Source organism: Myotis myotis, unplaced genomic scaffold (assembly GCF_014108235.1).
Source record: "Myotis myotis isolate mMyoMyo1 unplaced genomic scaffold, mMyoMyo1.p scaffold_m19_p_9, whole genome shotgun sequence".
NCBI classification, from domain to species: Eukaryota; Metazoa; Chordata; class Mammalia; order Chiroptera; family Vespertilionidae; genus Myotis; species Myotis myotis.
In genome coordinates this window covers 78,201,305-78,216,889 of record NW_023416401.1, presented here as the reverse complement: position 1 = coordinate 78,216,889, position 15,585 = coordinate 78,201,305, and the positions used below count along the sequence as shown (strand labels likewise).

General features: G+C 40.2%; 1 protein-coding gene across 12 annotated transcripts in view; it reads left to right on the top strand.

The window, feature by feature from the left end:
• RALGAPA2 (Ral GTPase activating protein catalytic subunit alpha 2) overlaps positions 1–15,585 on the top strand; it is a 304,655-nt gene that overhangs the window by 123,881 nt on the left and 165,189 nt on the right. For all 12 annotated transcript variants that reach the window (XM_036321186.1, XM_036321185.1, XM_036321180.1 and 9 more), the window contains 2 exons: positions 1,303–1,476; positions 13,918–14,111. In XM_036321186.1, the coding sequence (XP_036177079.1) occupies positions 1,303–1,476; positions 13,918–14,111 (368 nt within the window). The remainder of the gene's footprint in view (positions 1–1,302; positions 1,477–13,917; positions 14,112–15,585) is intronic.

The window sequence follows — 15,585 nt, the reverse complement described above, 5'->3', positions numbered from 1 at the left end:
TTCTTTGTGCTTCTAACTTGAATAATATCATCTGAAGACACATAGTTGTGAAATGGGAACATTTTATTCCTGGGATTTCAGGATTGATGGGCAGTTAGTTCACACGTACATCCTGAACAGTTCTAGTCACTTACCTGAACCTTAGAGGCCTGTCTTTCCACCGCTGGGCCCTTTCCTAGGTGAGAGGCACAACCAAAGCTAATGCTAAGTGAGCAGACAGACCCAGAAGGAAAAGTGATCTTCCCTAGAAAGTTCCCACCAGCTTGGAGCAAAATGCTTCAGAAGTACCCTGCAGTCAATAGTATAAGTATTTAAAAAGTAAAACGTGATTGGAATCCTGACACATTATCATGTACTGTAAAATGTGGCCCTAATACTCTGCTTTCCCAAGGGCAGGTTTTGGGCCACCTCCTTTTCAGAGCAGCATGATAGACAGCTCGGGTCCAGGGTGGTTCTGGTGGGGTGTGCAGGAGCTTCTCTTGGCTCCTCCTTCAGGTCCTGTTGGCTTAGAGACCTGTGGCAATGAAGTAAGAGACCTGTCAGGTTAATGACTGGAACAACTTTCAGTTCTTTGCAAGTGAAGGAAGAACAGCAGATCAGCAGCAGCAAAGCTGGGCACTGTCAGCATAGGTACAAAAAGGAGCTGAAAGAGTGAGCAGACGAAAAGGGTGGACACACAAAATTATTATGAGGTAGACAGGAGACTTGGAGAAGTAAACTGTCTAGGTCTGTTTTGTGTTAGACAAAATGGCCCTATTAGGCTTAATAGCCTTTGAAAAAGCATCATTGTATTATGACAGATTACAACTTTTTATTATATAGAGGAGAGACTTTCTATTGGAGACAGTGTTTTATAGTAGAACACCTCCTCCCCCAGTGCTCTAGGTGACGCAGTCTGGGTTGAGGTCTAGACTCAGACTCAAGATATAAAGCATCACTAGACTTTTCTAGCCAGTGGAATAAACTTGCATTTATATGGACCAATTCGCCCCCTTTTCTTCCGCCCACCCCCATTTTGTAGTTGAATAAGTTTCAGTAGAAAACTTAACGACTTGATGTACATCTTTTGGGCATATGGTATATGAGTTGAAGCCCCTTGAAAGGAATGCTATTTGGGTGATACATAGTGGAGCTTGTAATGACTGTTAATGCTCAGCACTTAGAAGCTCTGTTTGGTTGAGCAAGAGCCCCAAACCAGCCCCTTTGAGCCCCTATGCCCTGCATGTGTCAGCTGTTTAGTTACTTATGTGGGGGTAATTGTGGCTATTAGTTATCTCAGACTTTGGTTCTTTATTATGCCAGGTGAAAGTGTCAGCAGTGACACGGCTCTGGGCTATAACAATGAGGCCGAGTTGTCCATGAGCTCATGGCAGACCTGTGAGGAAGATGCAGACCTGAACACTCCCACAGATGTGGCTGACTCCGATGCCCGCCATTGGTTACAACTGAGTCCCGCCGATGCTTCAAACTTAACAGGTAACTAACCGTGTTTGAAAAGCAGGTAACAGTGCATCCCGCAATATCCAGTTGTAAGAAATTTAGGGATCCTTTAGCACAGTGACGATGGGGGTGCCACTTCTAACCAAATTGGTTGTGGCAGCTCCAACCACCTGTTTATAATCAGCCATGAGTTCTGAGATGTGTATGGTGAGGGTTCTGAAACAGTGGCCAGGTAATGGGAAGATGCATGCCATGCCCACAGCCACAGGACACTCATGTCAAGCTTCACTCTGGAAACAGAAGAGTGATTTTATCTACTTTATAAGGGCCCTAAATCAAGATAAGTTTAAATCTTTGACTAGCTTATTGATTCATATGTTTTTGAAATTTTACTATAAAATACTTGATACACACAAGGTAAGTTGTGACATGTATGTAAGTAATAAAGTAGCACCAGTGAGCCTACTATACAACTGAAGAAACAGCAGCATCCAAACCAGTACGATTTCCCGGAGCGTCTCCTTACGTCCCTTCCTTCTCCTATCTTCCTGTGACCCCATCTCAAATTTTTTATGATCCTTTGATTTCTTTTGGTTTTACCACATATATCTGTGTCCTCAAACAATCAAATATATCCTATTTTAAAGTTTTTAATAAAGGATTTTATACTCTGTATTTTTCACACCTTTTACCCCAAGATTTTATTTCTGAGATTCATGCACTGACTACAGAACCAAACTTTCTGAGTCTGCATCCAGGCTCTGCCAAGGAATTGCTGGGTGGCTTTGAGCAAGTTACCTAATTTCGCTCTCCTTCAACTTTTTCCTTGTAAAATAGGAATAATAATAGTCCCTACTACAGGGTTGTTGGAGGAATGAATGAGTGAAAATAAAAGTCTAAAGCTTTACCTTAAATAGTTGTGTATTTTTTAACAAAGGAAACTTTGGTTTCTATTAATCATAACATAAAATTTAACCAAAACCCCTGATATTTTGTAAATTCCTAATGGAGTAACATTAAAACTTCATAAAATTTACATGGAAAAAATGTTGTTGGATAAAATATTTTATATATAAGATACATAACCACTCACCTGCCTGCCTGATCGCCCCTAACCTCTCTGCCTGCCTGCCTGATCGCCCCTAACCTCTCTGCCTTCCTGCCTGATCGCCCCTAACTGCTTTTGCCTGCCTGATTGCCCCTAACTGCCTCTGCCTGCCTGATCACCCCTAACTGCCTCTGCCTGCCTGTCTGATTGCCCCTAACTGCCCTCCCCTGCAGGCCTGATCTCACCCCCAACTACCCTCCTCTGCCAACCATTTTGGTTCTGATTGGTCAGTTTCTATGCCAGTCAGTGTCAAAAGCTCCACCTCTAGGCAGCCATTGGCTCCTTACAGTCACCCAGATTTGGTTCTGATTGGTCAGTTTCTATGCCAGTTAGCGTCTCTGGGCCTATCATTGGGGCCTGATCAGACAGGCGGGGCTGATTAGCAGCCCAGGTGGAGGCCTGGAGAGAAATGGAGGTGAGGCTATTGGCCAGGCCGAGAGAGAAAGAGAGGCAAGTTCTGATCAACAGCTGCCACAGAGGCTATGGATCAGACCCTGCCTCTCTCTCTGCAGGCCTCTCTCTGAGCCTGATCCATAGCCCCCTAGGCCAGGGGTCCTCAAACTACGGCCCGCGGGCCACATGCGGCCTGTCGAAAACATTTATCCGGCCGCTGGGTGTTTTTGCCACTGCTGTCTGTTGCTTAGCAGCCAACTAGTTTTTTTTTAAACTATAGTCCGGCCCTCCAACGGTCTGAGGGACAGTGAACTGGCCCCCTGTTTAAAAAGTTTGAGGACCCCTGCCCTAGGCAGTCAGTGCTGGGTCGGGGTGCCCGCAGCGGCCCCACTCAATACTGTGTCACCACGGCAACCCAGCACTGACTTCCGGTCTGGTCGAGCCTTCAGTTGTTATGACCATGGCTCTTTATTATATAGATGATTTTGAATAATAATACTGTAAACTTATGGAATTTAACAGTTTACAAATAACCTTTTGATTCTGTATGGTAAGCAGGCCAAGTCTTACAAATTCTGTTTTAGAGATGGGATTACTGAGTCGCAGGAAAATCTTGTTAGCTAGACAGTAAGTGCCAGAGTTAGAACTGGATTTTAAAGTGTTTTGACTCCATATACAGTGCTGCCTATTCCCTTCCACTCCATTGGTGTTAAAATGACAACAGCAAAACCCTTTAAACTACTTGAGAATCATTAATACATTGATGCAATAAATGGCTTCTTTGGGCCTAATATACAGACTACCCAGGGGGAACACATGGTGGCATTATTGAAGGCAAGACTGAATCTTTAATAAGTTGAATTTATTTAAGCAAGAACTAGTTTTAATCATTTTTATTGAAAAGAAAGAAAATTGGGTGATTACTTCTTTTGTCTGTCCTTTGGATAGTTTTGTTTTGATCCTATTTCAGAGTATGCATGGGATAGCTCAATTTAATAAACTTATGTGAGGTAATTGTATATGATGTACTCTCTCTGTCATGATTAATTCCTCCAAATACTTAGTTCTTTGAAATACTAATATAGAGAATCAGTACACTCAGTTCAATAGTTCATCTTGTCATCTGTGAAAAGGACAAACTGTAATATGATAAGGTTTAAGGATTATCACAGTTCTGAATTTAACTTTCTGTTCTTAAGAGAAGGATTTCTTTATAAATATACAAAATAAAACTCATGTTAGCCTGACCTTTAGGGCATGCAAAAAGAGTGATCAGACAATTTGAGTATATCTGTTTCTCATTGAATAATTCTACCAATTATCAAATGTTTAGAACAATAAACTAAAATCTTATATTCCTCATCATTGGCAAACTAACCGTTTAGTTTTATATTTGTTTTCTCATTTAAATCACTTCATGTTGGCTGAAAATAACGGCTAAATGTATTGTGCTTTGTTTCAAAATGTACCTGGGATTTGTTTTAATCAGGTATGGTACAGCATACAGACATGGAAATGATTATCCTGAAGGAAGAAGTTTATACTCACTGGTCCCTAGAAACTGGAGGCATGGCCTGCTGTGCAGGTGGGACACAGAGAAGACGAGAGTTGGTTAGGAGACAGTGGGAAAGACGACAAACCTGGGCTACAGCCTTTATTGTCATTCCCATGGGAAAAGCAAGGCAAGACCGGGTAAGCAGAGTTAGGATTGGCGAGTTGGAACAATTTCAGCAGACTCTGGAGCATAGATGCTGTCCCTAGTTGCCGAGTACCTGGCCCTGAAGTGTCTGTGGTCGGGTGGGGGTGAGGGTGGGGGGGTATAGGCTTGATGTGGAAGAGCCTGGTGAAGGAGGTATGGGAGGTATGAGCTTTGGATTGGTAGTTTGTACAAGAAAGGAACCCTTCCTGCTGAGTTGTTAGATATCTCTAGGAATTAGTAACCCTGGGAGGGGCAGTCCCTTCCTGGTCCGGAGGTGCCAGATGCCAGAGCATCTGTTGGTACTGCATCCGCTTTGTTCTGTTGAGGTAATTATTTTGAGGAATATTTATGACTATAGTAAAGAATCAGTGTTGCTGCTGGCCTCATCTCCTATTTAGCCAATATGCTTGCAAACTAGAAATATGATTTTGATGCTATAAGAAATAAAAATGTGAATAAATCATAGTCACAACTGGCTTACCAAGAGGACAGAAGACATTTATCCTGATAGTGGCAAATAATGTGATAAGTGCTATGAGATTCATTTAAAGAAAGTTTTAATCACAGGGATAGAGAAATAGACTATAGAATAGAATATAAAGTACATAACTGAATCCACACGGCCATGGAATCATGATATTATGGAAGAGGTGACACATTCCAGATCTAGCAAGGAAAGGATTTACTGTTTAACAAATGCCTGTGGGATAAGTATTTAGCCATATGGAAAGAAAGGAAATAGAATCTCTGCCTTACAACATGCCCATAGTCAATTCCAGATGGATAAAATGCTTAAATATAAAAAATAAGTTTTAAAAACTTTTGCAAGAAAATATCTTCTAAAACATGTCTTAAGACCTTAGGGTAGAGAAGGTTTTCTTAAATGAGATGTGTAACCCTAAGGAGCAAAGGCCAGCTTTGGTGCTCTTTCCTTTCCAGGCTCCTGTCAGGTCAAGAATGTGTTTTAAGATGAGGTTTAAGAAATGGTGTCCAACATTTTGCTTTAGTGGGGAGGGGGTCAGTAGTCTCCCCTCACTGGAATATAAGCTGGGGGGGTGGGGGGAGTCATTGTTTGTGTTCACTGCTGATTCTTGGCTTCTAGCATTGTATATGACAGGAGAGGAACATTAGTAAATACTCGAATCAGTGAATAAATAAGCTTTAAGTCCAGGCTATTGTTTTATTTAGGTAAAATAGCAATTAAATTTTAACCTTTTTTAATAGTAAAAAATAAGTGTGATTCAGTTTCAAAATCTTTTTTGTTTAGTATATTTATCATAGCCTTGCCTCCAAATAGTGTTATAGAAATCCTTTTACCACTTCTGCTTTTAATTATAGCTGTGCATGTGAATTACACTCACTGTTACCTGCCACCAAAGCTGTTTTTGCAGAAATGGTTTGTTTGTCAGCATTGTCTTTCATTAGACACATTTTTGGCATTTTCGCCAGGCTTTGATCTGCTCTGATTGTTTGCTCACCTTCTGAAATCTTTAAAATGAACAATATGTCCCTGGAAACAGAAGAGGAAGGAGAGAAGAGTCAGGCTGCAGAGCTGGCCAGCAGAGCACTAGCCAACTTGCTACCTCTCCATTTTAAATCTTCAAAGGCCAGGCCTGAATTTTCTGGTCCCGGAATTAAGGTGTTTCAATTGAACTTTTGGATCTGTGTCTTCAGGTTTCAAATCAAAAGGGAAATTTATTTCCAGTGTTCCTGCTATGTTTCTTCAATATTCTTACCAAACCTACATAAAATTGCAGCTATGTGAAATCATTTGGTCATAAGTACCCATTATCAAGACTTATTTTATGACTAAAGTCCTTTGCATATTTGCAACATTTTAAATGTTATATTGCTTTGTTAAAATCATGCTTGTGTTTGGAGAAAGATGATATATTGTATTTGTTTGCAAGAGTTTCCAGTTTAATAAAAAAATTTAAATGCCCCTATTGCATTTGGTAATAATGAAATTAAAAGGTACTAGGCTACCATACTAGCTTGCTAATGAAAAAGAAAATAAAACTAAATATTTGGCATTTTTAGGGTGAGCATGAAATTTTCTGAAATCTCTCAAATCCCCATTTTTAATTAAGCACTGCTTCAGTGAGGAACCATCTACATGTAAAATGTCAGCATCTGTTCTGTTACTTACACCACGAATGCAATAATTTTAGGATAAAACATTTAAGCTCATTAAAAAAATTTTTTCACAGTGATATTGAGCAATGATTTTAAATACTTCTAAAGGACTCAACGTATTTTGATAATGTGATGGGGATGTTACCTAGGATTTTATTACTGTGGTATGCATTTGTCAGAGAGCTCAGTAGCATTGAAACATTTTCTACATGAGGCCCTTTTATAACTGAGGATATATTAGTTGGCAGGTAGCAAGGAGGTGTAGGTGATGAGATACCTGGCCTTTTTCACTTGGTGTTACTCAAGCAAAGCTCCAGTGTGATTGGAATGCTGGGGCTAATCTCTGTTTCAGATGGCTGCTTTTGGGGGGTGGGGGTAGGAGATGAAACGCTATAAATCATTTAATTCCCTTACTGTTTTTTAACCCTTAGAGCAGCGGTTCTCAACCTGTGGGTTGCGACCCCTTTGGCAGTCGAACGACCCTTTCACAGGGGTCGCCTAAGACCAGCCTGCATATCAGATATTTATATTACGATTCATAACAGTAGCAACATTACAGTTATGAAGTAGCAATGAAAATAATTTTATGGTTGGGTCACAACATGAGGAACTGTATTTAAAGGGCCAAAAGGTTGACAACTACTAGTTTGGGGATTAAAGACATCTTTTTCGCATCTTTATGAGAAAGATAAATGCCATATTATGCTGTGTATGGGGTCTTGTGTTGATTTATAAGCATTCATTAAATCAGCATACCTTCTTAGACAGACAGATCCTTGGTATTGCACTTGCTTTACAGGTTAAACATTAGGAAGATGAGTCTCTTTAGAGAACCCAGAGGCCCATAATCAGACTTTTGTTCTCTGTACCTCCTGTCTTTCAGGTACAGTGTTTAGGAATTCCATCTTGAATTTGATCTGCACATTTTATTGTGTCTCTTCAGTAGATTATGTGATACTTATGTGGGAAATTCAGATGTCTTGGGATCTTTCAGCATCCTATATAATAAAAGGCTAATATGTAAATTGTGCCCTCAACCGGGATTTCAACCAGGAGTTTGACCAGGGGGCAGGGCCAGCCAGCCAACCTCCCACAGTCCCTCCCCCTGACTAGCCCCACCCCCGGTCGCCCCCCCAATCGGGGGTGGGGCCCGCCCGCCAATCGACCGCAGCCCCTCCCCCAGGGTCCAATCAGGGTGGGCTGGCCGGACCCGACCCATGTACAAATTCGTGCACTGGGCCTCTAGTCTAATATAATAAGACTAGAGGCCCGGTGCACAAAAATTTGTGCACTCGGCGGGGGAGGAGGGGTCCCTCAGCCCGGCCTGTGCCCTCTCGCAGTCTGGGACCCCTCAGGAGATAACGACCTGCTGGCTTAGGCCTGCTCCCGGATGGCAGAGGGCAGGCCCAATCCCTAGGTGCAGCCCCTGGTCGGGCTCAGAGCAGGACTGATTGGGGAGTTGGGGCGCTGCCCCCTGTCACGCACAGAGCAGGGCGGATCGAGAGGTTGCAATGCCACCCTCAGTCACGCTCAGGGAAGGGCCGATTGGGGGGTTTTGGCACCGCCCCCTGTCACACACAGAGCCACAGGGCCATCAGGGGGTTTGGGCGCTGCCCCCTGTCACGCTGATCCCGGTGCTGGGAGGCCTCTCGGCTCCGCTGATCCCGGTGCTGGGAAGCATATTACCCTTTTACTATATAGGATAGAGGCCTGGTGCATGGGTGGGGGCCGGCTGGTTTTCCCTGAAGGGTGTCCTGAATCAGGGTGGGGGTCCCCACTGGGGTGCCTGGCCAGCCTGGATGAGGGGATGATGGCTGTTTAGAGCTGGTCACACCCCCTTCAGGGTGGGGGTCCCCACTGGGGTGCCTGGCCAGTCTGGGTGAGGGGCTGGCTGAGGGCTGTTTTCAGGCTGGCAGGTGACTGAAGCTCCCAACCGCTCCTTTTTTTCTTTTTTTTTTTATTCTGGGCCAGCTTTAGCTCTGAGGCTTGGCTCCAGCTCTTAGGCCTCCGCTGCTGAAAGCAGGTATCTGGTTTGTTTGGGTTCTATAATCGAAACAGTCTTTCAACTCCAGATCTGAGATCCCGGCTGGCCGAAAGCAGGTTTCTGGAGTTTTGTTTAGCTTCTATATTTGTAACAATGTTTCAAACTGCAAGCTCAGAGGCCGGCAGCAGCAGGCGGGGAACATTGGAGTCCTCCATCACTGAAGCAAGCAAGCCTCATGTTGGCTTCAAGCTGCCTGGCTGCCGGCCGCCATCTTGACTGGCAGTTAATTTGCATATCTCCCTGATTAGCCAATGGGAAGGGTAGCGGATGTACAGCTAATTACCATGTTTCTCTTTTATTAGATAGGATATTAGCAGCTGTTCTGGGTACGGGGAAGGATGCAGAACATTCTTGGATCTGCCCCAGCTCCTTGTCAGATTCACTCCTTGCTCCTTTTTGGTTCTTATCTTTCCTCTACCTAAAGTTCCTCACATCCACCAATTGCTCTTCAATGTCTTTGATTAGGCCTTAAAAGCACTAACAATATATGTACTCAAAATAGCACTCAGTGGGAGTTCATAATTGCCTAGAAATCAGTTTTTCTTTATTTGTGTGGGAAATGTGTGAGGAATAGAACTTTGAGAATAAGTATGTTAATAAGAAATGGTGTAAGAAAATAAAGGGGGGGTTACTGGTGGAGATAGGACCAACTTTTTAAACTCCCTCCAAAGATTCAAAAGAGAAGCAAAGCAAAGGAGATACTAATTAAGTAAATACATTGATAGATCAAAGAAAGAAAAATAGAACACTAGTTTAGCTATGTGTGTATGTCACATAAACTATAAAGCAGAAATCATTAGTGACAGCAATAATTATGAATTTATATGAACTTCATAGTAGAAAATTTGAATAACTCAAAAATTGACAAGTTAAGAGAGGTCAGAGTGGGACCATCCAGTTTGCAACTCTGTGGAACCATAAAAGACACACTCAGGGGGAAGACTCAGTGAGCACCAAAGCCCCATTGAAGCAAGTCTAGCCCCAGAGGGGTGTCTCCAGCACAGAAGTTCTCCCACTGCAGACACAGCTGATTCTCACAGCCAATTGGCCTGGAGGTCAATTCCTCACAGTGATAACTACAACAATCAAGGCTTAATTACAACAAGACTGTGCACAAAGCCCATAAGGGGGTGCACCAAGAGTGTCTACCTCAGGTAATTGGTACACTTAGCACAGAAAGGAACTCTATCGATACAGCGAAGCATAAAAAATGCCGAGACAAAGAAACAGGACACAAACGACAGAATGGGAGGAAAGCAAACTGCTGGATATAGAGTTCAAAACCACACTTTTAAGGTCTTTAAAGAACTGTCTAGAAGCCGCTGATAAACTTAATAAGGCCCTCGAAAAGACTGGTGAGACCGCTGATAAATGTAGTGAGATCTTCAAGAAGACTCATGAGACCGCCGATAAATGTAGTGAGATCCTCAAGAAATCTAATGAGACCCTCGATGTTGTGATAAAGGACCAACTAGAAATTAAGCATACACTGACTGAAATAAAGAACATTATACAGACTCCCAACAACAGACCAGAGGCTCGCAAGAATCAAGTCAAAGATTTGAAATACGAAGAAACAAAAAACACCCAACCGGAAAAGCAAAATGAAAAAAGAATCCAAAAATATGAAGATAGTGTAAGGAGCCTCTGCGACAGCTTCAAGCGTACCAACATCCGAATTATAGGGGTGCCAGAAGAAGAGAGAGAGCAAGATATTGAAAACCTATTTGAAGAAATAATGACAGAAAACTTCCTTTACCTGGTCAAAGAAATAGACTTACAAGTCCAGGAAGCACAGGGAACCCCAAACAAAAGGAATCCAAAGAGGACCACACCAAGACACATCATAATTAAAATGCCAAGAGCAAAAGACAAAGAGAGAATCCTAAAAGCAGCAAGAGAAAGAAAATCAGTTACCTACAAGGGAGTACCCATACGACTGTCAGCTGATTTCTCAACAGAAACTTTGCAGGCCAGAAGGGAGTGGCAAGAAATATTCAAAGTGATGAATACCAAGAACCTACAACCAAGATTACTTTATCCAGCAAAACTATCATTCAGAAGTGAAGGCCAGATAAAGAGCTTCACAGATAAGAAAAAGCTAAAGGAGTTCATCACCACCAAACCAGTATTATATGAAATGCTGAAAGGTATCCTTTAAGAAGAGGAAGAAGAAGAAAAAGGTAAAGATACAAATTATGAACAACAAATACACATCTATTAACAAGTGAATCTAAAAATCAAGGGAATAAATAATCTGATGAACAGTATGAACTGGCGATTGTAATAGAATCAGGGACATAGAAAGGGAATGGACTATTCTTGGGGGTGGGGGAAAGGGGTGTGGGGTGAGGGAAGAGATTGGACAATAATCGTGCACCTATGGATGAGGACAGTGGGTGGGGAGTGAGGGTGGAGGGTGGGGTGGGAACTGGGTGGAGGGGAGTTATGGTGGGAAAAAAGAGTAACTAATGTAATAATCTGAACAATAAAGATTTAATTTAAAAAAAAGACAGGGGAAAAAAAATAAAAAAAATAAAAGAACTTTGTCATTCAAAAAAAAATTGACAAGTTAAGAAAAAATATTAGAGGAGACTTACACAATATAATTAATGGAGATATTTTTATATATAGTGAATGGAAATATATATAAGTATATAAAACTTTGAACTTAATTAAAATATACAGGTGATTTTTAAAAGCACATGGAACATTTACAGAAATTAACCAACTAGATCTTTAATCAACTCTCAACAAATGTTATGATTTGAAACTGTACCACATTCTATGAGTGTGATGAAATAAAGAACAAAAGGGTAATCAAACTACATTTAGAAACTAAAACCTGCACTTTATTTTATTTTTTTTTAATATATTTTATTGATTTTTTACAGAGAGGAAGGGAGAGAGATAGAGAGTTAGAAACATCGATGAGAGAGAAACATCGATCAGCTGCCTCCTGCACATCTCCTACTGGGGATATGCCCTCAACCCAGGTACATGCCCTTGACCGGAATCGAACCTGGGACCTCTCAGTCCACAGGCCGACGCTCCATCCACTGAGCCAAACCGGTTTCGGCTGCACTTTATTTTTTTAATAATTCTTTATTGTTGAAAGTATTACATATGCCCCCCCTTTAACTCCATTGGCCCACTCCAGGTCCCCCCGCCCCAGCTCCCCTCTTCCAGCCTCAGGCCTTCAGCACCCTATTGTCTGTCCATGGGTTCTGCATTTACGCATGCAAAGTCTTTGATTGATTACCTACCACCCACCCACCCTTCCCTGCCTTCCTCTGAGCTTCTGCAGTCTGTTCTATGCTTCCATGTCTCTGGGTCTATTTTGTTCATCAGTTTATTTTGTTACTTAGATTCCACATATGAGTGTGATCATGTGATACTTGTCTTTCTTTAATTTCACTTAGAATGATACTCTCCAGGCCCCTCCAGGCTGTCCCAAAGAGTAAGAGATTATTCTTTTTCACTGCTGCATAGTATTCCATGGCATAAATGTACCACAGCTTTTTTATCTACTCATCTACTGGTGGGCACTTGGGCTGTTTCCCTATCTTAGCTTTTGTAAATTGTGCTGCTATGAACATAGGGGTACATACATTCTTTCTTATTGGTGCTTCGGGTTTCTTAGGATATATTCCTAGAAATGGGATCACTGGGTCAAATGGAAGTTCCATATTTAATTTTTTAAAGAAACTCCATACTGTTTTCCATAATGGTTGCACAAGTCTGCATTCCCACCAGCAGTGTGCTAGGATTCCCTTTCTCCACATCCTTGCCAGCACTTGTCATTTGAAAAACTGCACTTTAGATAAATTAAGTCCAAAAGAAATTAAATTAGGAAATATTTCAAAGTGGACTACAATTTAAATTACATATCAAAAGCTCTAGAATGTAGCTGAAGACTTAGGTGTTTATATTAGAAGAGAAAAATATTGATCTATGTGCCCTATTGAAAATATTAGGGAATAATGGCAGAATAATATATTGAAGTTAATAAAAAGGGAACTTATAAAGTAAAATGCATACACATATGTGCTGGAAAGCAATAGAGAAGGCAAAATCAACTTTTAAAAACAATAGAATAGATGAATAGGCAAGGTTAATCAAGGAAAGAATATTGGGAGTGCAAAAGGGAACAGAGCTACAAAAACTACAAAATTTAAAATAGTAGGTTAGTTTGGATATATTTATAAAAATACAGGACAATTCCTAGTTTTACTAAAGCTTCAAATAAATGAGAAACTGTTTTTTCCAATCTCTTCCATACACTAAAGAGAAAGAAAGCTCCCTAATTTCTGTTATCTAACTTGTGTTACCTTGATAATAAAATGAGACAAGGTACATATTTAAAAAGGAAAATTTGAGTCCATCTTACTTAAAATCATATAAGCAAAAATTCTAAATAAAGAATTTGCAAATGAAACCCAAGAATATTGGAGAAGGCTCATATATCAGAGCTAAAAATGTTCATTCCAGGAACACAAATGCAAAAGGAAAAAAAATCCATCCTGAGAAAAACATCAGACAAATCCCAATTAAAGAACATTCTACAAAATATCTAATCAGAACTCCTCAAAACTGTCAATGTCATCAAAAACAAGGAAAATCTGAGAAAATGGCATAGCCAAGAGGAAGCTAAGGAGACATGATGATTAAATGTACTGTGATATCCTAGATGGAATCCTGGGACAGAATAAGGAAGGACATTAGGTAAAAATTAAAGCAGTCTGAATAAGTATGGACTTTGTAATAATGTTTTAATATTGGTTCATTAATTGTAACAGCATACCATACTTAGGTAAGATGTTTAGCAATAAGGAAACTTAACATGGAGTATATGGGAACTCTGTATACTATTTTAGTAATTTTTTGTAAATCTAAAACTGTTCTAAAAATTAAGTACTTTTTAAGAATTACTTTAGGAAAAAGTTGTAAGAAATTGTTCATCTTATTTATTTTACTTTAGAAAATTTTCACCTTAATTTTTTTACTCTCAATATAGAAGCATTGATAATTTTCCTGAAAGAGTAAAGGCTGTACTCAGATTGTATTTCCAGGGTTAACACACATTTTTTTCCGTAGATAGCAGTGAATGCCTTGCAGACGACTGTAGCATAATCGCCGGAGGGAACCTCACTGGTTGGCACCCAGACTCTGCTGCTGTGTTATGGCGAAGAGTCTTGGGAATCCTCGGAGATGTGAATAATATCCAGTCGCCCAAGATCCATGCCAAAGTTTTTGGCTACCTCTATGAACTCTGGTATAAACTAGCAAAGGTACTCTTGCTATATTACCTTTTTACTCTAACATGGAAAAACTGACTTAGTTTCATTAAAATTGTGTTGCAGTTCACCACTGAATACATCCTGGGATAATGATTAGGTGTTGACACAAAGTATATTTGAATATCAAAGAATAAATAGTAATACCTATAGTTTGGTCATTTTATAAATATGAAAGAGTCATTTCATTTAATGCATAAATATTATATTACTATAGGATATTAAAGAGTAGGGTATTATTTAGCAGTATTAATTGCTTTCTTTATGAAAGTGATACTGGTTTTATTGTATAAAATTTGAAAAATGGTCCAGCTAGTGTGGCTCAGTGGTTGAGTGTCAACCTGTGAACCAGGAGGTCATGGTTTGATTCTGTCAGGGCACATGCCTGGGTTGCGGGCTCCATTCCCACTGTGGGGCATGAAGGATGCAGCTGATTGATTTTTCTCTCTCATCATTGATGTTTCTATCTCTCTCTCCCTCTCCCTTCCTCTCTGAAATAAAATGTGTATTTGTTAAAATACACATTTAATAAATAAAAATGTGTATTTGTTAAAAATTTTAAAAAGATAGAAAATCAAAGTAGAAAATTGACATCACTCCCCACAGAGATAACCAATATTATGGTCTTTTAGGGGTAAAAAATTTTTATAAAAGTAAAATATTAGAGTACATACAATATTCATTGTTTTTTAAAATTTTTTATTTATTGATTTTAGAGAGAGAGAAAAAAACATCAATTTGTTGTTCCACTTATTTATGCATTCATTGGTTGATGCTTGTATGTGCCCTGACTGGGGATTGAACCCACAACCTTGGCATATCAAAACAAGGCACTAACCAGCAGAACTACTGGGGCCTTTTCATTCTGCTTTTTGTTTCTGTTTATTACATACATTTTTCCAATGTTATATATATATATTTATACACACACACATATATATATATATTTAAATATATTTTATTGATTTCTTACAGAGAGGAAGGGAGAGGGCTAGAGAGTTAGAAATATCGATGAGAGAGAAACATCAATCAGCCGCCTCCTGCACACCCCCTACTGGGGATGTGCCCGCAACCAAGGTACGTGCCCTTGACCGGAATCGAACCTGGGACCCTTCAGTCCGTAGGCTGATGCTCTATCCACTGAGCCAAACCGGTTAGGGCTATATATATATTTTAAAACGTGATTCATGTTTATACAGTATAACTTGTTCAACCATTCTTATCATGTAGAGTTCAGGACCACTCCATTATATTCAAGGAAAAACAATGCCCTAGTTTTTATTCAGTCTAAAGCCACATATAGTAAGTTAGATATAAAATTCAAAATGACAATAGTTCTCAAAATAAAAGAAAAACTTGTAACTATTGTAGGTTTTTACTCAAAGAAATTGTATTGGAAGCAGCTAGTTGACCATGGAACCCAGTATTGGGATATTGTTGGGGTAAACTGTATTGCCTTCCCTAATCT